Source organism: Convolutriloba macropyga, chromosome 8 (genome assembly GCF_964194025.1).
Source record: "Convolutriloba macropyga chromosome 8, txConMacr16.3, whole genome shotgun sequence".
NCBI lineage: Eukaryota > Metazoa > Xenacoelomorpha > Acoela > Convolutidae > Convolutriloba > Convolutriloba macropyga.
The window spans coordinates 3714146-3739145 of record NC_134475.1 but is presented as its reverse complement, the minus strand read 5'-3'; the positions used below and the strand labels follow the sequence as shown (position 1 = coordinate 3739145).

General features: G+C 38.3%; 2 protein-coding genes across 2 annotated transcripts in view; both read right to left on the bottom strand.

The window, feature by feature from the left end:
- The window catches only part of LOC142343878 (uncharacterized), an 87585-nt gene extending 62591 nt beyond the window's left edge, over window positions 1–24994 (bottom strand). The window contains exons 1-3 of the mRNA XM_075395252.1: window positions 24940–24994; window positions 10180–10330; window positions 3117–3355 (exon numbers count right to left, since the gene is read on the bottom strand). Coding sequence (XP_075251367.1) covers window positions 3117–3355; window positions 10180–10330; window positions 24940–24972 — 423 coding nt within the window. The 5' untranslated portion in view covers window positions 24973–24994. The remainder of the gene's footprint in view (window positions 1–3116; window positions 3356–10179; window positions 10331–24939) is intronic.
- LOC142344396 (small ribosomal subunit protein eS19S-like) overlaps window positions 1–25000 on the bottom strand; it is a 416658-nt gene that overhangs the window by 257129 nt on the left and 134529 nt on the right. The gene's annotated exons all lie outside the window — the stretch shown is intronic.

Below are 25000 nucleotides of genomic sequence, written 5' to 3'. Positions count from 1 at the left end.
AGGAAATTGATTTAACGTCATCAGGTTTACAGCGGTTCAAAAATTTCAAGACATCAGAAACAATAAAAATTTTGAAATTTCTTTGAGTAGTTTGACGGTTTTGCGTCAACAAGCAAAGGACCGAAAGCGGATGTAAAATACAGTGACGTGATAGTATAAGGGAGAACACAAATAGAAATGAGCCCGCCATTTTGTAAGTTAAATTAGAGCAAAAAGCGCTTAAAACTTGAATATACCGTGAAAAATTAAACCAAACAATCAGGTTTTTTGGCGGTTCCAGAAAAAAACGATCATTTCCTTCGGAATATTTTTCAAAAATTACAAATCACCCTTAGTTTCTCGCTTACCGCATCAGCCAAACGATATTAGATTGTTAGTTACTGTTTAATATTTAGTCTGTAAATGAAAGAAATTTGAAGAGAATTTAAATTTTATCAAGTGTCCTCTCTGTTTTTGGAATGTTTTTATGTCAACAAACTAGCCTGACATAAAAACAGATTGCTGAAAATCTTTTTGATGAATTATTTTGCAATTTGGCAGTGGAGCTCAGGAAAGCAAAACTTTTTAAGCAAATGTTTTCTTAATAATTGTTTAAAAACAAGAAGCAAATCAGATTACTTCAAAGTCAAACGTCTAAATATAAGCAACAATCAAATCTTGTCTTGGCAAAGAATTTCATGAATTTTGCAATATACTAATTAACATTATGTTGGATTGCCAGTATCTTTCAGAGGGTACCTATGTGAATAAAAATAAAAAATATGACCAAAATTGGCGGAGCGTACAATGGAGATCAGCGACATTTAACCATTAAGCTAATAGAGTCTATTACGCAATAATTAAATTTCGTTATCATGACTGGATCTAAAATGGATTCTAAAGGTGGAAAACTGGCTCATCTTTGAAAAACCAATGTCCCAAATATAATTCAACTAAAATGTTATACGCCCGACTGGTCATGAAATGACACCACTCAAATCATTTTACGCTCATTGAATCAGTTGTAAAATGTGTTGAACAAAGAATGTATCCTTCGATTATGTAGTTTTTATCTACACCAAGTGAGATTAAAAATCATTCGGGTGCAAATATGACAAAAAATCGTCTTTTAACATTGAAAAAACACGAAACAGTTTTCACATTCGAAGTCAATTTCTGTCGTTTCTTTGGTATTGATGAAAAGAACTGGACAAAAAATTTCGAGGGAATTTTAAAAATCAGCGGCAATTATGTGGATAGCTGAGGAAGCTACCCTCTAAACCGTACAAAAAAAATTTTTAAGGACAAATAGAAAAAAAAACAGAAATGATCAAAAAGGACTCGAAAAACAGGTAGTGAATAGAATGGAACAACACAAACATACAAAACGAATCAGAAAAGAAGTTTAAGGAAAAAAATTTAAAACAAAGACACAAAACATAATATGTGATGTCAGATTTTTTGACGAAAAGAAATTTAAAACCTTCATTTGACTCACGAAAAGCTAGTAAATAGTTGAAACATTGTGTCTAATTCTAATAATTCACCTCATTGTAGGAGTGACTGTTCAAAATTTATTATTTTCTCAGGACACTGCGAGCGTTTTTTTCGCATTATATGAAAAACTTTATCTTAATTCAGACAATTGAAAAATGCTTCTGCTTTTTCAAAACGAAGCCAATACAAACGTAAAGTTTGACAAAATCATTTTTTATGCAATAACGTGTCGCCACTGGTTGATGAGCAACATGGACACATAAAAATAAAACAAGTACATAATTCTTGCTCAGGAGTTTCAATTTAAGTACATAATTCGTGCGAATTCTTGCTCAGGAGTTTCAATTCTTTCCAAATGTTTTTTGGAACAAAGTTTTTGAGTTCTAGTGTTTATGCTTTTTGTTATGCATGCACACTTCGTTATGTTGATGTTGTTTTTTGATAATCCCTAGTTATAATTTTTTTAAATGATCAAAACTATAAAAAACCTTTTTTTTCTCTGATAACAATCCTTAAGAGTTTATGCGTACATGTGAAAATATCATTTCATGGCATATGAAAAACTATGGGCAACAATTATAATGTATTCGTCGGGAATACGACATTTCGATATCTTCAAGTTTTCTTTTGTTTTTACATAGAAGCTATGGCCAATGCAAAAACGAAATGTTTTTTTTTAGAGTTTGAGATTTGATAAATTCAACCTGATTTGATAAAAACAGAGGTTTGATAAAAATCGTTCTCGGTCAAGTGAAAAGCAAAAACCATGAGCAAACTTTTATTAAATAATTTTACCACCTTATTAGTCTTGGCAGTACAAAAACAAGAGAACTTGAGAGATCCTTTTAAGTTAATACAGGATAAAATCTGTTTTTCCCAGTTTTTGTCAAGGACTGTTAAAGAGTTATGAAAAAAAAATTTTGAAAAATCTGCTCAAATGTTTTTGTGTTTTGCTAAAATTCCCCATTTTTGTCGAGAAAATTAATAGCCGGGATATAGCATATCCTGAAAATATGTTTGACGTGTTTTTTCAGTTTTGATACCCGGGTTGATGTTTGGTGGTAACTTTTTGTAAAAAATGCGGTGAAATGCGGCAAAAAAACTAATTTTCACTGTGTATTTCATACATCTTTTTGCGGTGAATGCGGTGATTCGTGGTGAATTACTTATTTTACCGCGTTCTCAGTATTCTTACAAAAAAGATTCTTCCTTACACGGGTTTGCACCTCTGACGACCTCCTGCCTGCCTTCAACTGCTTATTCCACTCCGCCAACTCTCACATACTTCTTTGATATTTCTTGTGAATTTAAATCAAATTGAGTAAACGTTGGAAAGCAAATGCGGGGAATTACTTTTTTTCATCGCATTCACCGTAAGCACCGCTTTTCTTACAAAAATGTACCCAAAAGCTCGACCCTGGCAACACAAAACGCGACAAAAAGTTTCAGGATTTAATCTTAGTGTGTGCTTCTAGAATCAAATTTTTTTCATTAAGCTCATGACAATAGAAGACAAGGCTTTTTCTGGAATCTTGGCCTGAAAAATCCCGCTAAATGCATTCCCAATTTTGTCGAAAAATCGAGGGAGATCTTGCATATTTTTTTGGAAAAAATAGGAAGTACGGTTTTACGGGGCTTACATTTTGGGCTGATGTCATTGGGGCGGACCTGGGTCTCCCATCCCCGTCCAGTTCACTCTCAGGTTCAGAGGCCACTTCCGATGCCATACTCATACTCTCTCCCGCATTGCTCATCTTGGATATCTTGGGAGCCTCCCCTCCCTCAGATTGTTTCGATGTCTTCATGTAACTGTAACCCTTTCTCACACTCGCAGTTAACAGACGCACGAATATGTTGACCAAGATTGCAAAGGCAAGAACTGAAAATAACCGAACAATCGACTAATGGGGGTGTGGGCGGGGGGATAAACTCTTAAAATTAAGATCCGCCCTTCAAAACAGTTTCGGTGAATCGCTTACTTAGTGACTACAATGGCGTAACACTTTAAATGAGCTGCTTGGCCTCTTAATGCCCTCTGAGCGCTAACTGTTCGTCCCGTTTTTGAGGACGAAAAGTCAAAAAGTGTCAGGCAAATAATTGGTCAAGCAAAAAATTGCGTAATATAGACCACAGGTTTAATATAATTGCTGCAAACTTTGTTTGAGAGCAATTAACAACACTAGATGAATAATTGAACATTTAAGGATCCTTTAGGCTTTGAGGGGTTGATGAAATTGACCTTGTGCCACAAATTCGGTTTAAATAATGTTTATGGCTCGATCTATAAGTGCATTCAGGTTCTCAAAGTTCCCATTAAAAGTTCAACTCTGAACTTCAACAAAAATGCGCCAGAACTTCATGGAAAGATCATGCTCAATTTTTCTCATGAAAAACTAATTGATGTCTTATGAAATGACAGTGCTCAACCTTATTCTGCTCTGTAAAGAATCAAGCAGTGAACCGTCTATTTAATATTAACCACTGTTTATGTCTCTTCATTCGTCGACCAAGGAAGTGGAAAGACCAAAAAATGACCTAATTTCGAAATATTTTTTCGTTTTAAACCTAAACACTCAAAATACATATAACCACTGACGAGAAGAATAAAAAACAGGAGAAAAAGGAGACATTGTGCATTATAGATCTTGCACGCAAGTTTTTGGCTTGTGCCTGTAATCAAGCGTTCCTGAAATATAGGTTGCCAAAAAACAGAAAACACTACCTGTGCGCTGCTTTGCATATAATAAGAATAAGAAAAACATATATTTTTGACAGTAAAAACCAATTCCATCTGCAATCAATGATTGTGGATATATTGAGATTTAATATTAATTGCTAAGAAATAAAAAAATCGAAACTCTTAAATTTTAAATACTTGTTCGAAAATAAGTATGTGGCTCCCAAGAAATTTTGGAATACATCTTCTCAGATTCTTGTCATTTTACGTCAGTCAAGTATTTAAAATTTTAGATCGTTTTTACTAATCCTGTAAGATCAAACTTTATTTTTAAGACAGAAATTACATAATGACTACTTTTTTTTAAAAAAAATATAAGACAGACATCGTTAATTCAACTCTAAGATAACATAACAAGAAACAGCAAAGTCTGAATAATGCAAGAAGACTGTTTTTAAAAAAATCTTTCATTGAACTAAATTAGTATGAATTAGTTTCTGCGGCAAGGCTGTTACTGATAATTCGAGAAGAAGAAAGCCATTCGTTCCTTTAGGTGGCAAAAAATGAAAATATTAAATGATAAATACTTATCACGTTATTGGTGATTACGCCAAAAAAAAATCGGACTCTCCCGGATTTGTAAGTCTGATAAAATAAGAGCTGGAAAGTTAACTATCATGGCCTAATTCTTAGCTATGTATTTTTTCTGAACTTGCCCTCTTTTCATTTTAGAGCATGTTTTGGACAGTCAATTGTGAGTCAATCTTCTGCGCCTTTTTCTTTCATTATTCGCTTTGTCTTCGAAGCTTCATGTTGCCGAAAAAATTCATGTTGAGCTTTGCTAATTATCCATAATCACTCCATCTGCGCACGCATATTATTTTGCATTCAAACGGAGTCTGTTCCGTTTCTGCATCGCCCATAGCCGCAAACATGACCCAACACCGTATGCTCTCTCCTATCAGATTCTAATGTAACGTAATCGTTCACAGGTTGCCATTTTTTGCTTTGAGTTCAATTTCAAGAGGCCCTGAGTTTGATTTCAGACACGGGGTCTTCCTTGGTGTTGGCCTGGTGTGTTCTTGACCGGGTGTAGTGGACGTTCTTGCTGATGACGGTGGAGGGAGGTTGGAAACTCAGTTTGACATTCTTAAAACGTGATTGTCAAAATCGTTAGCGTGTTACTCAGTAGCAAACAGTTTCTTCGCCTGCTCTTCTATTACAAATATTGTATTTGAAGGGAACCTAAGGGTTTGGTGGTGGCTGGCTGAATTGGGCTCAGAAAACCCTTCCCAGACTAAGAAGCCTGAGAAGTGTTTGGTATGGGGGAGTTTTTGTGTTTTACTGTAGCACTATCAAAGCTCAACTTTATCACATTGAAAGATTGACGGTTGCATAAAATGGAAAGCTTGGGTGAGGCTATTTTCGGAAATCATGTCAGTTTTTTTTTCAAAATGTTTCAGATGAAGCGCTGTATGCTTATAACTATTCCTAGTTAGTTTGAGGACGTTTACTGAATCAACTGGGCTTTTCAATATAACATCAGAAAAATAATAATTAGACATGCTAAGACTAGATGAAGCAAAACAATTAGCAATGCACAGTTAGACGTCATTCGGTAAGTAAAATGGCTCAAAACAGAGCCTGGGAGAGAAGTTTTTTAAGATTATAAGCGATCCGGATCAACTGATCGGGCAGTTTATACTTGTAAGACACTGGATCAGAGCTGCTTTAACGTCATATTATAAAGTTCAGTCATAAAATTTTCTGATGTTTAAGTTCGGGCTGGCATGCCGCAATAGATGCCGAAATTAAATGATGTTTCATCAAGGAAGCAAGATATATTTTTTAGCTAAATATATTTAAAGGTTCTGAAAAAAAGAAATACTGCATTCTGATATTAAGTTTTTCATGCAATCATTTGAATTTCATACAATAACTTGGATTCAAGAACTTGCAGTCCTTCAATTGGAATCAGAGAGTTAAATTTATCAAAAGATATGCTCACCGAGCAAAGAAGAGAAAAACTACTTTTACCTCTGACGGAAAATAAGGCTGACAGATTTTTCGTTACAAAAAAATGATTTCGTACAGTGCTTGCCAAAGCACTGAATGTTGTGCCTATCAGACTATGAGTTTAGGAACTTCCAATCGCATGCACTTAAGAATTTTTAACGGCATGATTTTAGGAACTTTTAACCGCATGCATTTAGGAGCTGTCAACGGCATGCATTAAGGAACTTTCAACCCAATGCAATTAGGAACTATCAACCGCATGCATTTAGGAACTTTCAACCGCATGCATTTAGGAACGTTCAACCGCATGAATTTAGAAGCTTTCAACCGCCTGCATGTAGGAACTTTCAAAATCCTACATTTACGAACGTTCAACCGCATGCATTTAGTAAAGTTCAACCGCATGCATTCAAGAACTTTCAACCGCATGCATTTAAGAACTTTAAACAGCCTGCCTTTAATTTTTAACCGCCTGCCTTTAGGAACTCCTAACCGCATGCATTTAGGGACTTTCAACCGCATGCATTTAGGAGCTTTCATCCGCCTGCATTTAGGAACTTTCAACCGCCTGCATTTAGAGAATTCCAACCGCCTGCATTTAGGAACATCGAACTGCATGCATTTGGGAACTTTTACCTGCATGCATTCAGCAGCTTTCGACCGCATGCGCTTGGGAACTTTTAACCGCATGCATTTAGGAACCTTCAACCGCATGTATACAGGAACTTTCAACCGCTTTAGGAACGTTCAAGCGCATGCCTTTGGAAACCTTCAACCGCATGCATTTGGCAGATTTCAACCTCATGCTTTTAGGAAATTTTAACCGCATGCATTTAGGGACTTTCAACCTCATGCATTTAGGAGCTTTCAACCGCCTGCATTTATGAACTTTCAACCTCATGCATTCAGGAACTTTCAACCGTATGGATTAAGGAACTTTCAATCGGATACTTTTAGGAACGTCCAACCGCATGCATTGAGAACTCTGAACCACATAAATTTAGGAACCTCCAACCGCATGCACTCAGGAGCTTTCAACCGCCTGATTTTAGGAATTTGCAACCGCATTTAGGAACTTTTAACCGCATGCATATAGGAACATTCAATTGCATGCATTTAGGAACATTCTTCCACCTAGCTTTAGGAATTTTCAACTGCCTGCAAATAAGAATGTTTAAACGCATGCAATCAAGATATTTCAACCGCATGAAATTTAAAAGCTTTCGGCCGCCTGCATTTAGGAATTTTCAACCGCATGCATTTGGCAGCTTTCAACCGCATGCTTTTAGGAACCTTTAACCGCATGCATTTAGGGACTTTCTACATCATGCATTTAGTAGCTTTCAACCTCCTGCATTTAGGAATTTTCCACTTCATGCATTCAAAAACTTTCAACCGCATGGATTAAAGAACTTTCAACCGGATACTTTTAGGAACGTCCAACCGCATGCATTGAGAACTCTGTACCACATAAACTTAGGAACCTCAAACCGCATGCATTTAGGGGCTTTCAACTGCCTGCATTTAAGTTTTCTCAACCGCCTGCATTTAGCAGCTTCCAACCGCATGCATTTAGGAACTTTCAACCTCATGATTTAGGAACAATCATCCGCCTACATTTAGGAATTTTCAACCGCCTGCAAATAGCAATGTTTAAATGCATGCAATCAAGATATTTCAATCGCATGGGTTTTGGAAGCTTTCGGCCGCCAGGCCTTGAGGAATTTTCAACCGCATGCATTTCGGAACTTTCAACCGCATGCATTTGGCAGCTTTCAACTGCATGCATTTGGCAGCTTTCAACCGCATGCATTTAGGAACCTTTAACCGCATGCATTTAGGATCTATCAACCGCATGCATTTAGGGACTTTCAACCGCATGGATTTAAGAACTTTCAACCGCATACTTTTAGGAACGTCGAACCGCATGCATTGAGAACTCTGAACCGCATAAACTTAGGAACTTCCAACCGCATGCATTTAGGAGCTTTCAACCGCATCAATTTTGGGAGATTTCAGCCGCCTGTTTTTTTGGAATTTTCAACCGCATGCATTTAGGAACATCCAACTGCATGCATTTCGGAACTTTCAATTGCCTGCATTTTGCAGCATTCAACTGCATGTTTTTAGGAACCTTCAACCTCATGCATTTAGGAACTTTCAACCGCATGGATTTAAGAACTTTCAACCGCTTGCATTTAGGAGCATTCATCCCATTACCTTTAGGAATTTTCCACCACCTGCATTTAGGAACGTTTAACTGCATGCTTTCATGAACTTTCAACCGCATCAATTTTTGGAGATTTCAGCCGCCTGTTTTTTTGGAATTTTCAACCGCATGCATTTAGGAACATTCAACCGCTTGCATTTAGGAACCTTCAACCGCATGGAGTTAAGAACATTCAACCGCATACTTTTAGGAACGTCCAACCGCATGTATTGAGAACTGTGAACCGCATAAATTTAGGAACTTCCAACCGCATGCATTTAGGAGCTTTCAAACTCCTGCTTTGCTTTCAGGAATTGTCAACGGCATTTAGGAAATTTTAACCGCATGCATAAAGAAACGTTCAACTGCACGCATTTAGGAGCTTTCAACCGCAGGCATTTAGAAACACTCAACCGCCTACCTTCAAGAATTTTCAACCGCTTGCATTTAGGAACGTTTAACCGCATGCATTCAGGAACATTCAACCGCCTACCTTCAGGAATTTTCAACCGCCTGCATTTAGGAACTTTTAACCGCATGCATATGGAAACGTTCAACTGCGTGCATTTAGTAGCTTTCAACCGCCTGCATTTAGGAATTTTCAACCGCGTACCTTCAGGAATTTTCAACCGCCTGCATTTAGGAACGTTTAACCGCATCATTCAGGAACTTTAAACCACATGAATTTTGGGATCTTTCAGCCGCCTGCATTTAGGAACTTTCAACCGCATGCATTTAGCAGCTTTCAACTGCATGCATTTAGGAACCTTCAACCGCATGCATTTAGGAACGTTCAACCGCTTGCATTTAGGATCTTTCAACCGCATGGATTTAAGAACTTTCAACCGCATATTTTCAGGAGCGTCCAACCGCATGAATTGAGAACTGTGAACCGCATGAACTTGGGAACTTCCAACCGCATGCATTTAGGAGCTTTCAATCACCTGCTTTTAGGAAATTTCACCCACCTGCATTTAGGAACATTCAACCGCATGCATTTAGGAGCTTTTAACCGCGTGCATTTAGGTATTTTTAAGCGCCTGCATTTAGGAACTTTCAACCCCATGCGCTTGAAAACCTTCAACCGCATGCATTGACAACTTTCAACCGCAAGCAACGGAAAACTTTCAACTGCAAGCGTTTAGTTTGATTTATCAGTGCATTCCTTGTATACTTTAATAATGTTTAAGCAGATTTTATTCAAAAAAAATCTATTGACATTCAGCGCATATCTTCATAAATTTCAGAAAATTCCGCGACTGTGTTGACAGGCTTTGAACAAATGTTTGCCTCTCTGCAGACTCAGCCTTTTTCTTATAAAAGGTTTGGATCTATTCTGACACCCTCCAATAAGAGTTGTCGCAGTAGAGGAGCACCAGAAAAAAAATTGGACCTGTTGGGTTTTACGTGAACCATGCTTAAAAATTATGTGTACCCGGACTGAACGCTTAGTGAATATCAGTACTGTGCACGTCTTATTCCAAATCTTTATCAGAACTGTTTCAGAGCTACGTTCATGTCATTTTTACACTTGTCAGTCTAAATGCAAGTCTCGGCCAGGACTTGGCAAGTAAAAAAACGTCAAAAGCAGCCGGAAAAAACATCAAAATTAGCCGAAAGGACGTCAAATCATGTAGAACTTTACTGTGTAAACATAAAAGCGTAGTGGTGCGCAAAAGTTGTATGCCCTCTAAACTAGCGGGGGGGGGTATAGGAAAAGATTAAATCCGAAAAAAGCTTAGGGTTCTAGGGTTCCAAACATAATGGATCCAAGTTCTTCAAATGACCATTTTAGTCTTACCAATAAGTGTGCAGGGGTCACTGAAAATAGCAACAGCTTCCAATATGTAGAGCCATAGAACTGCTCCCCATACTGCGAACAGCTCCCCTGCCTCACCCGCACACACCATCACTGACTCCCACGCATATGAGGTAAACTCTCCCACTGAATCCTGAAAATAATTGTAATTATTTGAAGTCAAATGAAAACTACGAATTTAATGGTGTTGTTTGTGTTGTTTTAGTGAGAAAAATGCACGAACGCCTGGTGGTGTAAAATTTATTTGCCCATTAAGATCGGCGGGTGACGTAGCCAAGACTTGCAAGTCTGGATCCAGGTCTTCGCCAACACTTGGAAAGTCCAAATTTTAGTCTTAGCCAAGACTAGACAATTCTAAATTCAAGTCTTAGCTAAGACTTGCAAATCTAAATCCAAGTGTTGGCAAATCTAAAAACATCCAAAATAACCAAAAAAATTGTCGAAAACGCCGAAATTGGGAGAAATATTGTCAAAAATAGATGCAAAAACGCAACAATTAGCCAATAGTTCGTCAAAAACAGGCATAAGAACGTGAAAATTAGCCCACAATTAGCAAAATTTGGTATATATGAAAATTTTAATTTGGGCTGAAACCGATGAAAAACGGCCAAAATCGGCTGAAAATAGGATAAAAACTCAATAATTTGACCACCTCTGATCCTCCCCTGTGCTAGTTTATCGTTTTCGATACATGTAGGGTGTTTTACCATTACGTGGCTAAAAATTAACCCTAAAATCATTTACGAAAATTGAATTTTTAACTGGAAAATTTTTGAAAAGTTAGTTTTGACTTGGGAATCAATTTACAAGAGTTATCAAAGTTGGCCAATACTTGCTAGACTTATAAGAATATATTACAGCTTGCTTTCAGTACTGAAAAATGAAAAAAGTCTACATCCTAGTATTGATGTAGACTTGGAGTTCTGTACCTGAAGAACAAAACCTAAATTTCTAATTGTCTCTGACAAACAAGAGGAAGGATAGAAGAATTAAGATACGAGCAAATTTTTTTAAAGGAAACCATTATAATTTTTAACAACTCATGGGTTTGGACAGAAAAAGACATAACCGACTAACGTCGGGTGAATTCCTCTCAAACAATCGGCGAGTGGTTGGCTTCGTCAGTAGCTAGGCACGGTTTAGTGAGGCTAGGTTTAGCTTAATAGAAGGGGAGTAAGTGAGCGCAGTGGGGGCGGGGGGTGCACCGGGGCTGATGGGGTGGCAGCAGTGGGGGGGGGGGGGGGGGTCAATCTCTAAGAACCACCCTTCGCACCATAAGTATAAGTCTACAAAACAGATTATGTGAATCGCATATTTGAAGACTAGTGAGCTGAAAGGCTCTAAGAGCAATTAATACAAACTGGACGCTACCTCTTCATTCCGTTTTTTTGAGGACGAAAAGTCAAATGGGTCCGACGCAATTAACAATGATTTCCTAAAAAGTGCCTGTTAAGTTATTTATGATAAAATCATTTCTTCTATAAACCATTTTCAATAAGGATCTGAGATGATAACATTACGCCACCTAACAACAGCGGACAGCGGCATCAACAAAAACAGAGAGAGAGAGAGAGAGAGAGAGAGAGAGAGAGAGAGAGAGAGACAGAGAGAAAGAGAGAGAGAGAGAGAGAGAGAGAGGGATGAAAAGTGAACGAGAGAAAGAAGGAAAAATCCTACCCAACTGAGAGAGAAAGTGAAATAGGAATATTTTCCATGATGGGATTTGACTCTGAAAGCTCTAGTTTTCTAGCGTTGATAGTATAGAATCATATAGAAAAAAAACTGATAAAAGCAAAAAAAAAAAACATTTCAAATTAGCAGTAGAAAAGTTCAAAACCATTTTTTCTCAAAAATATCGTCAAGTAACTCATCTGCGAGACTTAAGAAGTCGTAAAAATCAGAAAAGTACAAATTTTAAAAATTTTTGTATTTAAGTACAATTTTTAACAAAATTTTGCAAAAATTCAAGATAACAGTGTCTTAAGAACCATTTCGTTGTATCAAGAGACTATGCAGTATCCCTGTTTTAATCTTGAAGTAGTTTCTCTGGCTCATAAAGATCCATAAACTTGTAACATGATAAAAATTTTTCAAAAATTTGGAAAAAAATTTAAATTTTGTCCAAAAATTACTCACAATGGACTCATAAAAAAATTGATCACCATCCCCCTAACACTAGAAACTATGCATCAGCATATTATCAAACTTTGGAGGAGGTCCCAGGGCCCCTGGTGCCAGACAACAAAAACAAAACCATGAAAAAATTGCAAATATTTTTAAAAATTGATAAAAATGGTGCTAATGAAAACTTTAAAAATATGCTATTACGTCTATTGACTATGCAGTAACTAAAATATCAAACCATGGAGGAATTTTTGTGGCCCTTGAGGCTAGAGAAACCTAAAAAATCACAAAAATTTTTAATAAACTTAAAAGGGCAAGATTTAAATTCAAAAATTGCTAAAACTTGTGATAATAAAAAGTTAACAATTAATCCATGACCAACAAAAACTTTTCAGTAATTTATTATCAAAACCTCGAGGATCTAAAAACTTGAATAATCACTTTAGATGTCAAAAATTGAAAAAAGATATTCTATTTTATCTACAAATTATGCAGTAACATATTTTCAAACCCTAGAGGAGGCTCCTCGGCTCTTTAGGCTGAAAAATTCGGATCTATTCTGTTCCCCCCACCATCCAGTGTTCTTATGACGCCCAGTTAAAATTTATATGTTGTTATATAGCACGTTACTATGTAAGAAAATAGCACGTGCGTTTGGGGGTCATAAAAAATTTATGCTAACTAAACTGGAGGGGGGGGGGGGGGGGGGGAGGAACAGAATAGATCTAAAAAACGACAAAAAATTCAAAAAATATGAAAAAAGCAAGTTTTATCAAAAAATTGCCAAAATTTGTGACAATAAAAAGTTGAAAAACTATTCCAAGGCCAATGGAAATTTGAAAACAAATTTTTATCAAACCTCTTAGGATGTTTTCAGGCCCCTGGATCTGGAAAAACCTGAATAATGACAAATAAATGAAAAAAGAATTGAAAATTGCAAAATATCAAGAAATTCGTGATTTTAAAATGTTGAAATCACTCTATTATCACTAAAATCTATGCAGTAACTTATTACTGAGACCTAGAGGAGGTACCTTGACACCTAGGGCTGATAAAAGTCAAAAATGTCAAAAATTTGAGGCACTGAGGCCTGATGGGGGGAGGGGGTGGAGGTATCATTGCGCGGGGGGGGGGGAAATAGTGGGGGGTCAACAGTGGAGGGGTCTTCAACCTCTAAGAACCGCCCTTCACAACATAAGTATAAGACTCTAAAACAGTTTGAGCTGAAACAGAGCTGAAAGGCTCTAAGAGCACTTAATGCCGCATTCAGTCTGATTTTACAATGATCAGACTTTTCCCAAGTGAACCCACCATCTCTAGCTCCTTAGAAGTTAGTCCTCCTTTCTGCGTCACCATGACAGTTGAAATAGTTACCTTTGTGCCGTAAATATACGCTTGAAAGAAGCCAATTTCAAGCGAGAAAGCGTGCAAAATATATTACATAGGAGACTTGCATCTACGATTGCACAGTACTTATTTACACTCGGAGTTTGGTACGAGAAAGTTGGATAAAAGATGCTCCAAAATGTTTTTTTCTTTATCAGTTTTAACAATTTTCTGTCAAAATTTAAAAAAAAATTAATTGCGCTATCTTCGCTCAGTGATAAAACATTTGCTTTTAGTATTTCCATTACCTCGATTTGTAGTTATTTGATAGAGAGAGATGAAACGTGAAAAAAACCTACCCAAAAGAGAGAGAAAGAGAAATAGGAATATTTTCCATGATTGGATTTGACTCTGAAACCTCTAGTTTTCTAGCGTTGTTAGTAAATAAATCATATAGAAAAAAACTGACAAAAGCAAAATTTAAAAAACATTTCAAATTCGCAGTAAAAAAGTTCAAAACCGTTTTTTTCTCGAAAATTTTGTCAAGTAACTCATCGTTGGACACCAATCGTCGTAAAAATCAGAAAAGGACAAATTTTGAAAATTTTTGTAACTAAGTACAATTTTTAACGAAAATTTGCAAAAATTCAAGATGACAATATCTTAAGAACCATTTCATTGTATCAAGAGACTATGCAGTATCCCTGTTTTAATCTTTAAGTAGTTTCACTGGCTCATAAAGATCCATAAACTTGTAACATGATAAAAAATTTCTAAAAATTTGGAGAATTGTTTAAATTTCGTCCAAAAATTACTTACAATGGACTCATAAAAAATATTGATCACCATCCCCCTAACTCCAGAAATTATGCATGAATCAGCATATTATCAAATTTTGGAGGAGGTCCCAGGGCCCCTGGTGCCAGACAACAAAATCAAAACCATGAAAAAATTGCAAATACTTTTAAAAATTGATAAAGTTGGTGCTAATGAAAATTTACAAATATGCTATTACGCCCATTGACTATGCAGTAACTAAAATATCAAACCACGGAGGAATTTTTGTGGCCTTTGAGGCTAGAGAAACCTATAAAATGACAAAAATTTTCAAAAAAATTGAAAAAGGCAAGATTTATATTTAAAAAATGCTAAAACTTTTGATAACAAAAAGTTAAAAATTAATCCATGACCAACAAAATCTTTGCTCAGTGATTTAACATTTGCTTTTAGTATTTCCATTACCTTGTAGACTTTTAGACTTCTTCTAGACATTTTCCAGGGAGAAGAAGTTTATGAAATTAGTTGATATATCAAATTATTCTTCAAGGTTTATTAAAACTTGATGTATCTAGAACATGGAGTTAATGGAGAAGTTGGAAGACAGAAGAAATAGTAATCACGAAAAATTGTTATTATTGAAGGCATCACAAGCAAGAACCCTTATAACTGCAAGCGATAACGAATCCCGAAGTTACCCAGATAAAAAATTTGGCACGGATTCAGTAAATTCTCATTATGATTTTTCCTATTTCAAGAATTCTGAGCATAACATTTTAAATCCTCATCAATTTAAATTTCAGAACCTGTTTCTGACTTTTTCTTTTCTCAGACTGATAAATAGAATGGGCGTGATCTGTACAGAAGGACATTTCGATGACTCATGCAAGCAGTGATTTTCATGTGAACAGCCCAAAATTCAGTCTAATATTTGTCTGCACAGTAAGAAATTGAGCTGGTTTTTAAAAACTTTTAATTCAATACAATATTCATTCAAAATTGCAGTTTTTGATATTAAAAAAATCAAAGAAATGTTTGAGTTTTTGCCAGTTCGAAAATCTAGAGCTGCAAACTGAACTGACATTGCTAGAGACGGCTGCTGCGCTGTGAATAGCCGAGCTGTGGATAACATATATATCTACAATAATAGATAATAATAATAATAATAATAAATAACAATAGATTTCATTAATTGATTTGAAAAAATTTTTGAAACCGTTTAAACCGTTTAAACATAACTCACTTAGAACTCATTAATCCTGTGAGGATGGAAGAAAAGAGTTTACATTGCAAGAGAATTGCCAATCATCAGCTTTGCAGAAAACCTTTCTGATACGGCATGGATTGGAGCCGCTAGTTGCCGATACTGTAACGGCTGCTCTCCTTGTGTTTCACAAAGAAAGTTTTACACCGCCCAGTTCGTTCTGAGTGGTTACAAAATCTGTCCGGATACTTCGTTTATGCAGTTCGCTTTGTAACTGTATATCCGCTCTGCTGTACTTATGGTTGCATTAACTATTTTAGTTCGTAACTATTTGCTGATCTTAGTTTTTTCAACTATCAATTTGAACTGGATTGCTACAGATCACACAATACGGGATCTCTTTATGTATACCAGTTCAATCCGATAGAAAAAACAAATCGAAGACAAAGATATATGTCTAAGACCTGTTTGTGCAAAATTATTTAAGCTTAAACTTAAGTTGGCTTTTGGTATTTGTACTCACAAGTTGAGAATACCAGACGTTGGGGTTGTAACAGTTGAATTTCAGCTCCAATAATTCGTTGATGCAAGACACAGTAACAGAATTTACTGCTCAAGAATAATATTTTGAATACAAGACACAGTAACAATTTACTGCTCAGGAATATTTCTAGTTCAAGACACAGTAACACGTTATTTACTGCTCAAGACAATTTGTTTTCGCAATATTTTGCTGAGTTATACTTTCAGCCGTTTTCTGCGGCTACTACGTTGGGTTCTGTGTGTTGCTTTTTGTTATTTTCCCCTTTTCTCTTTTTTCTCACGTGACAAACTGTAACTAGAACTAGAACTATAACTATAACTATTAAATGACTAAGACAAAAGAAAGTGTTTTGTTTCTATTTTCCCGCCTACACAAGCTTAGTGAGCTCAGCTCCAACATCGCCGGCCCTGTTTTCCTTCGTGAAAACATCTTCGTCCATTGATAGCACTGGAGCTAGCTTCACTACTGGTCTCTTGTAGTGTCCATCTTTCGTTCGGATTGTCGCTGATCGAATCACTCCGTCGGAACCTTCAAAGGTTTCGATTATTCGACCCAGATCGTAATATCTACGTTTGTCACTGTCTTCCACTAACCACACAAGATCACCCTGCTGAAGACTTCTGTCCGTTGTGGTCGGCCATTTCTTTCGACTATTCAACGTTGGCAAGTATTCTTTACGGAATCTGTCCCAGATGAGGTCTGCGTAAGCTTGTGTTTGTCGGAAGAGCTTTCTAAGATCAACAAATTGCTCTGCACCTGATAGATACGGTAAACAAAGGTTCTTGTTGACAAGTAGGAAATGGTTTGGAGTAATAGCTTCTAAATCGGTAGCATCAGAACTGACTTGTGTCAGCGGTCTAGCATTCAGCGTCTGTTCAACAATACACATCGTGGTTGACAGAACGTCCTCCGTGACTGATCGATTGCCCAGCACTGCGTACATTGCCTTCTTGCAACTCCTAACCAGTATTTCCCACACTCCTCTAAAGTGTGGTGATGCAGGTGGGTTGAACTTCCATCTGATACCTTGTTGAATCAGATGTTCTTCAATTCGCACCTTGTTCCATGCTGCTATATACTCTGCCAGTTCTTTTTCAGCTCCAACGAAGTTTGTCCCGTTATCGCTAATCATTTTGACCGGTTTGCCTCTTCGTGCAATGAATCGCATAATTGCGTTCAGACAACAATCAGTGTCTAGTTTTGGTACAATCTCTATATGTACCGCACGTACAGAAAGGCATGTGAATAGACAGCACCAACGCTTTTCGTTTCTTTGACCAATCTTTACTGTGAATGGTCCGAAATAGTCTACGCCCACATTCGAGAACACTGTTGATGCGACTAATCGTTCTTCAGGTAGTTCTGCCATTACTGGTGCCTTTGTTTGGGCTCTTCCCTTTCGACATCTAATGCATTTGTTCTTGATCGATCTCAAAGCATTTCGTATGCCTAGGATCCAGAATTTTTGCTGGACTATGTTTCTGACATGTTCAGTACCTTCGTGGTGATTATTCTTATGTTCATTTTGCAAGAATAATTCAACTACATGGTGCTTCCAATGTAACAGTATTGGATGCTTCGTTTCGAAGGTCAATTGACTTTTACCTATTCTGCCTTGGGCACGAATAAGTCCTTGCTGGTCTATGAATGGTGAAAACTGGAGGATTTTGCTGTTTTTTGGAATTTCTTTTTCACCCTTGAGAGATTTCTTCTCTTGAGCAAACTGTTCTTGCTGCAGTAGTCTGAAGATGCTTGCTTGTGCACCCTCTCTTTCTTCAACACTTAGTGTTTTTGTTGCCGGTTTGTGTTTTTTGAATACCCGCTGTACGTATGCCATTGTATTTACAAGTCGATTGAAATTGCTGAATCGTTCCCACTGAACAATCAGCTTCTTCTCTTCAACCTTTGCTGAGAAAACCATTTCGTCGTTTTGTTGGTCTGAAGCAAATGTTAAATTCAACTGTTCAGGCCATTCGTTCTCCCGTTGCTTCAACCAGGCCGGCCCAGTGAGCCATTCACTTCTCTTGAGTTCGTCAACATTGATCACTCGTGTCCCGATGTCAGCTGGATTGTTAATACTACTCACATGATTCCACTGTGAAACATTAGTTGTATCCAAAATCTCAGCTACTCTGTCTGCAACAAACACCTGTTGCTTACGGTGGGAGCTGTGAATCCATTGCAGAACAGTAGTGGAGTCTGTCCAAAAGTTAGAACTGTGAATCTTCGATTCGTGTTCCTTCACTATCTGCTCTTTAAGTCTCACCGCCATCACTGCTGCTTGTAGTTCCAAGCGTGGTATGGAAAGGTGTCGCATCGGTGCGACTCGGCACTTTCCGATTACAAATGCTAAATCTGCTGAGTATTCTTTGGGCTTTGAACGTAGGTAAGCCACTGCGCACATTGTGTCTTCAGATGCGTCGGAAAACACGTGAAGTTCCCATTTGTCATTGGCTGTGCTGAAGTATCTTCTCTCAATGCTGGTTTCTGCTACTTCTGGAAGCTGCGCCTTCCACTTCAGAAACGCTTCTTCTTCGTTAGATTCTACTGAGTTGTCCCAATGTTGTCCAATTTTGGTCCAGATGCTCTTCAGGAGTCGTCTCATATGGACACTGAATGGTGCAAACAGTCCAAGAGGATCAAACACTGAAGAAATTAGAGATAAGATCTTCCTTTGGGTGATTGGGGTCTCAACTTCTTTGCTTGTACCTCTACAAACCTGTAGACTATCATCGGTAATCGTCCACTGAAGCCCAAGCACGGATGAACCTTCCTTTCTGGGTTCTACTTCAACCTGCTTGGTTTTTTTGATTGATCTTAAGTCCTCTGGGATTGCGTTGGTTACCAAGTCACTGTTGGTGATCCACTTCTTAAGTTCAAATCCATGTTTTGAGAGAAGAGGTTGCAGTTGTTTGAAAACCTTGATTGCTTCTTCAGGTGTTTCGACTGACTTGATGAAATCGTCCATGTAGAAGTTGTTTTGGATTGTTTTTGCTGCAATTGGGAACTCGTCCTCGTTATCGATGGCTACTCGCTTCAGAGCGTAGTTGGCACATGTTGGTGAACTCTTTGCTCCGAAAACATGACGTTGATACTCGTATATTTGCACAGGTTCGTTCATTGTTGGTCGCCACAAGAATCTCAAGCAGCTTTTATCCCGTTCAGGAACTTGCACTTGCAGAAACATTGATTCAATATCTGCGGTTAGGGCAATTGGTCCTTCTCGAAATCTGAAAATTGTTCCGATCAACCCGTGTAGCAGATCGGGTCCGGCTAACAACTTGTCATATAGGCATACATCCTTGTATTTTGCTGCAGCGTTGCAAACACGGCGAACTTTACCCGGTTTGTTGGGGTTTAGTACTGGATGGTGTGGCAAATACCATTCCTTTCCGAAAGTGCCTTTGACTTCCGATTTACCAAGGATCTTCACAAATCCCTTTTCAGCATCTGTATCAATTGACTGTTGATACAATTCTTTTAAATTTGGGTCTCGTTGGAATCTTCGTTCCAGTGAGTAGAGCTGACCAAGGGCCGAGCCGTAGTTGTTTGGAAGACTGGGTTCTGGTTCATTCCAGAGCATGCCCACTTCGTACCGCTCGCCTGTGAACTTTATAGTGCTCTCTAGAAACTTCTGAGCTTGTTGCTCTTTCTTTGATTGACTTACAACATTTATTTTGGAAGCATAAGTTTCTATGTCCCACCATGATTGGATATTTTCTGCCACTTTCACATCTTCTGTGAAGGCAAAATGACAAACATTTTGACTTTTCTTGCCTGTCATGGGACCACTGACTACCCATCCTAATTCTGTTAAGACGGCGAAAGGCTCACTTCGTGTTCCAATCTTATAGTCCAATGGACGTTGAATTTCGTAGGCATCTTGTCCAAGTATAATACCTACTTCCATCAGGTTGAATGTTCTGTTAGTGAGAACATTCAGGTGTCTGAATTTGTTCTTCAGTTCCTTGTAGTCATATGTTGTGTTTCCCAACGAGATTGATGGGTGTGCAAACGCTTCAATTGAATGCACCTTTGAATGTAGTCCCTTTATTGTGATAGGAACCTTCTCTGTCCTCAAATCTTGCGTCCCATGTATGCCAGCTATGTTCAAGGTAACGTCCGTGCCTTTGGCTTGTAGTTGATTCTTGACACTTTGGTCGATGAATGAAACTGTTGACCCACTATCGAGGAAAGCATAGGTAGTCAGCCTGTTACCACCACTCTGAACCGATACCGGAACTATTTGAAGAAAACTAGTAACTTGGTTACTCTGGTTGATTGTTGCTGCGCTTACGTTAACTGCGTGACTACCCTCGTCCATTCGGTTTTCTGAGTGTAGCAGTCTGTTGTGCTTTTTGGTACATCCGTTTATACCGCACAATTTGACTTTGCAATCTTTGATTGCATGTCCTTTTCCCAGACATCAATAACATAAGCATTCTCTCCTCACTGCCACGTATCGATCATTCACACTCATGTTTTTGAATGATGGACAGTTCCAAATTTTATGAGTGCCATCGGCTAATGGGCAGTGATCGCTTTGCGTCTGCTTGGTTTCTTGCAGGTTTGAACTTGCACTGAAGTTCGGTGTCTTCGAGAATTGTTTTTCTCTATTTGCGTTGCGTCGGTCTTCTTCTTTGCGTTCCCCTTTAAACGCTGAAAAACCTTCATGCACGAATGCCATTCGTGATAGCCATTTTTCAAACATGATAAGGTCAGGCCAGTCCTCGTCTTTGTCATCGACGTAGAACCACCATTTTTCTTTAAGAACCTGTGGTAGCTTATCAACTGCCATGTACAATGTCGAACTTGATTGCAAGTCACCAATATGTTTGTACTCTTTAAGCACGTTCACGAAGTTAGATACAATAACAGAAAAATTAATCAGGCTGGTTGAATCATGAGGTTTCACTTGATTAGCTATTTGTAGGCTCTCGAGCTGCGCATCTATAATTACATGCGGTCTTCCAAATTTTCTTTCCAAAATATTCCAGGCAGCACTATAAAACTGTCCAGAATAGCCCATTCCCGAGATTGCAGATTTTGCTTTGCCTGTTAGCAGAGTCTTCAAATGGCTCATTTTTTCTGAGTCGGGAATCGTCCGTTTATCTACTGTTGCTATGAACATGCTAGACCACTCAGGCCACTCCAGTGGGTTTCCGTCAAAATTGTTCAACCTCAATTTTGGTAAACTACTGCTTGAATGTCCAGTGTTGTAGTGCCTTCCAGCTATCGGCGATATATCCCGCCCTTCAACACTTACTGAGCGTTCGCGAGAGTTTAGGTACCATGGGTAATGCCTCTGCTTATTCCGTTCAGGGCTGACGTCAAAGCGAGCTCTTGGTCGAATTGGTGTTTGCGTGTCGTTCATCGAATTCGCCCACTCCGAGACATCTCTCCCTTTTGGGGTCCAATTGAAAGGTGACTTGTCACGTGCCTTAGTCGATTGAGAACGTAAGTCATCTTTCTCCAATGCTGTTCTTTGCAATTGGCGCTCTAGGTCTCGCTCCTTCTGCCGAAGCTGATGTTGCATCTCTAGTTCTTTCATTTGCATTTCTAGCTCCAACCTCTTTCGATCAAATTGGGCTCGTTCGATTTGCAACTTTCTTTCAAATTCAATTTCAAATTCCTTTATTCGTTCTTCAACCCGACGTTTCACTGAAGATGTTTCCGAAACGTTTTCTGTATCCTGGTTGATTGTCCGTGTAACCGTATTCGTCGTTGCATTACTTGTGTTACCATGGTTTTGGTTAAACTCTGGAATTCCAACGTTTTGTGCTAACTGCTGCACATTATTCGCAGGTGGTTGCTCTTCATTAGCATGAAGAGTTGACTGGCTTTGCTGGCTTGACATGTTTGTCTCTCCGTGGATATACGGCAACCACTCTGAGTTCAAATATTGAAAATATTTTTCTCTCTCAAGTTTGCGTTTTAAAGAAATATCTGGGTCTCGGAGAGTCTCAGCTTTCTTATTCACGAGCTTTTGAATGCTGTCGTCCAATTGCAATATCTGCTGATAAAGAGTCTTGAGCTTGCTTGGTCGATCTCGATTATCAATGAGCTCAAAACCTTCTTCCTGTTTCTCAATCCACTTGTTTCGCAAGTTGTTGATCTGGCGATCCAAAACGCTTTGACTCTGACGGAGTCACTTCTTGTGTACTTCGGGACTGCAGCTTGAACCTCTACAGCTCCTTTATTTGTTTGCGTTAATTTAGTTTTTGCTTTTCAACGTTCCTATTTGCTTTGCCTAATTGGCTTTGCGTTGTTGAATTGCCTGTTGAGTTTTGTTCTCGTTCGTCGATGACTTCGTCACTTCGACTGTTGGGTTGGACAGCAGTTTATTCCAATGTCCGGGTCGGCGGACCAAATGTAACGGCTGCTCTCCTTGTGTTTCACAAAGAAAGTTTTACACCGCCCAGTTCGTTCTGAGTGGTTACAAAATCTGTACGGATACTTCGTTTATGCAGTTCGCTTTGTAACTGTATATCCGCTCTGCTGTACTTACCGTTGCATTAACTATTTTAGTTCGTAACTATTCGCTGATCTTAGTTTTTTCAACTATCAATTTGAACTGGATTGCTACAGATCACACAATACGGGATCTCTTTATGTATACCAGTTCAATCCGATAGAAAAAACAAATCGAAGACAAAGATATATGTCTAAGACATGTTTGTGCAAAAATATTTAAGCTTAAACTTAAGTTGGCTTTTGGTATTTGTACTCACAAGTTGAGAATACCAGACGTTGGGGTTGTAACAGTTGAATTTCAGCTCCAATAATTCGTTGATGCAAGACACAGTAACAGAATTTACTGCTCAAGAATAATATTTTGAATACAAGACACAGTAACAATTTACTGCTCAGGAATATTTCTAGTTCAAGACACAGTAACACGTTATTTACTGCTCAAGACAATTTGTTTTCGCAATATTTTGCTGAGTTATACTTTCAGCCGTTTTCTGCGGCTACTACGTTGGGTTCTGTGTGTTGCTTTTTGTTATTTTCCCCTTTTCTCTTTTTTCTCACGTGACAAACTGTAACTAGAACTAGAACTATAACTATAACTATTAAATGACTAAGACAAAAGAAAGTGTTTTGTTTCTATTTTCCCGCCTACACAAGCTTAGTGAGCTCAGCTCCAACAGATACTCTTTGCCCTCATTACCAAAATGACAATCATAAGCATGAAAACCTTTATTTTTGTTAGTTTGTGTACTTTTGTAGTGAAGACGTATCTCTGCGAGGTATTTGATGGCAGGTAATGATGGATCTGGCGGCTGTCGGAGCAGGTACAAGGTGCGTCAGCCACTTCAAGACTGCGTGAATGAACAGAAACGGTTGTTCACAACTCGGGTAACGAAGGAGACGCTGTAGGGGGGATGCTCACACCAATGTTGGTGGTGGTGGTGATGGTGGTGGTGTTGGTGGTAGGGGGCTTCTCCCACATTTTATTCGGTTGTTTCCCTTTCGGTTCCTCGTTCCCTCTCCTCTCCTCCTCTCCCTCTCCCCTCTCCCTTTCGGCTCTTTGCTCTGGTTTGTTATAATGTAAACTGTCCTAACACGGTTTCACGCGTTTTTGCTCCTCAACATGCGACACATTGACCAACTTTTGCAGTTTTTGAAACATTTTTTTTCGATTTTTTCTCTGGTCAAAAAGAAAAATTGGTATTTAAAAGTCAAGTAAAGTTCCGTGGTAAAAAAATCCGCTTGTTTTTCACTGCTCAGAGAGATTAATTAAAAAAGTTTTCAGAAAGTCTTAGTCAGTACTGGCTCTCCAATCTACAATGGAAAGTTGGGGATTCAGTCCTGAAATTGCCTAGCTTTTTTTCTGTTCGTAAATTGTATGTTTGAAATCAAAACAACATTAAAAATGACTTAATATGGTCAAAATTTCTACATTGGGTTACGTTTCTCCGTGAATTCCACAGAAGTTTTTATGCCCACAAAAAGAGGGCTCACAAAAAACTTCAAATCTGCTCTGTTTCAAAATAAAGTAAAAATTTCGACTTTTAAGAGAGTTTTTGGATACCCCTAGCTTAGTGGACATGTAACTTTTAGCCCCCTAGGCGCATGAGCTACTTTTTACATTATAACTTGCGTTATAAAAATACAACACTTTAACAGGGGGAGTAAATACACAGGTGGGGGGCGGTTGTGCTGTGGGCAAAGCAATCCGAATTTTGTCATAAGAAATTTTTAGAGCATAAATTATCGAATTTTTAAGATCTTTTTCGGTATTGTTTCAGTTTTTGCCCCCATACGTTATGGCTCCCTCAATGTTGCAGAGCATGTGCCATTACATAGTAAACTATTATGTAAAGATACTGGGGTCTTTCCCATTATAGCCTCACCAGCTTAGTGGTCAGATACCCTATACCCCCCCCCCCCCAATCATGGTAAATATACCATAATGGGAGGCTAAATTTTCAGGGGGGGGGGCTATAATGGGAAGGACTCAGATATGGCACGTGCTCCTGGAGGAGCAAATAGTATGCACCCAATAAGCTGGGGTGTACAAACGGAAAAGATGAAAAGATCCCGTTTACCCCCCTGCTTGCTGGGTGCATATTACTTGCTGACCCCCCCCCCCCTTTATATCCCCGTGCGCTCATGCTTTATTATCAATAATGATTTGCTATGTTGCAGTGGCACGTGTTCCAATAGTGCATCAGTGGGCCCTTCTGACCTATGGTGGGGTGGGGGTGGGGGGCAATAACTGAAACTATTCAATTTTTCCCATCGAGCATTCCTCCGCACTCACCATAAAACCTTGCTCTGTTTCTCCGCCACTCATCCTTCTTAAATTATGATTGCAATGATTG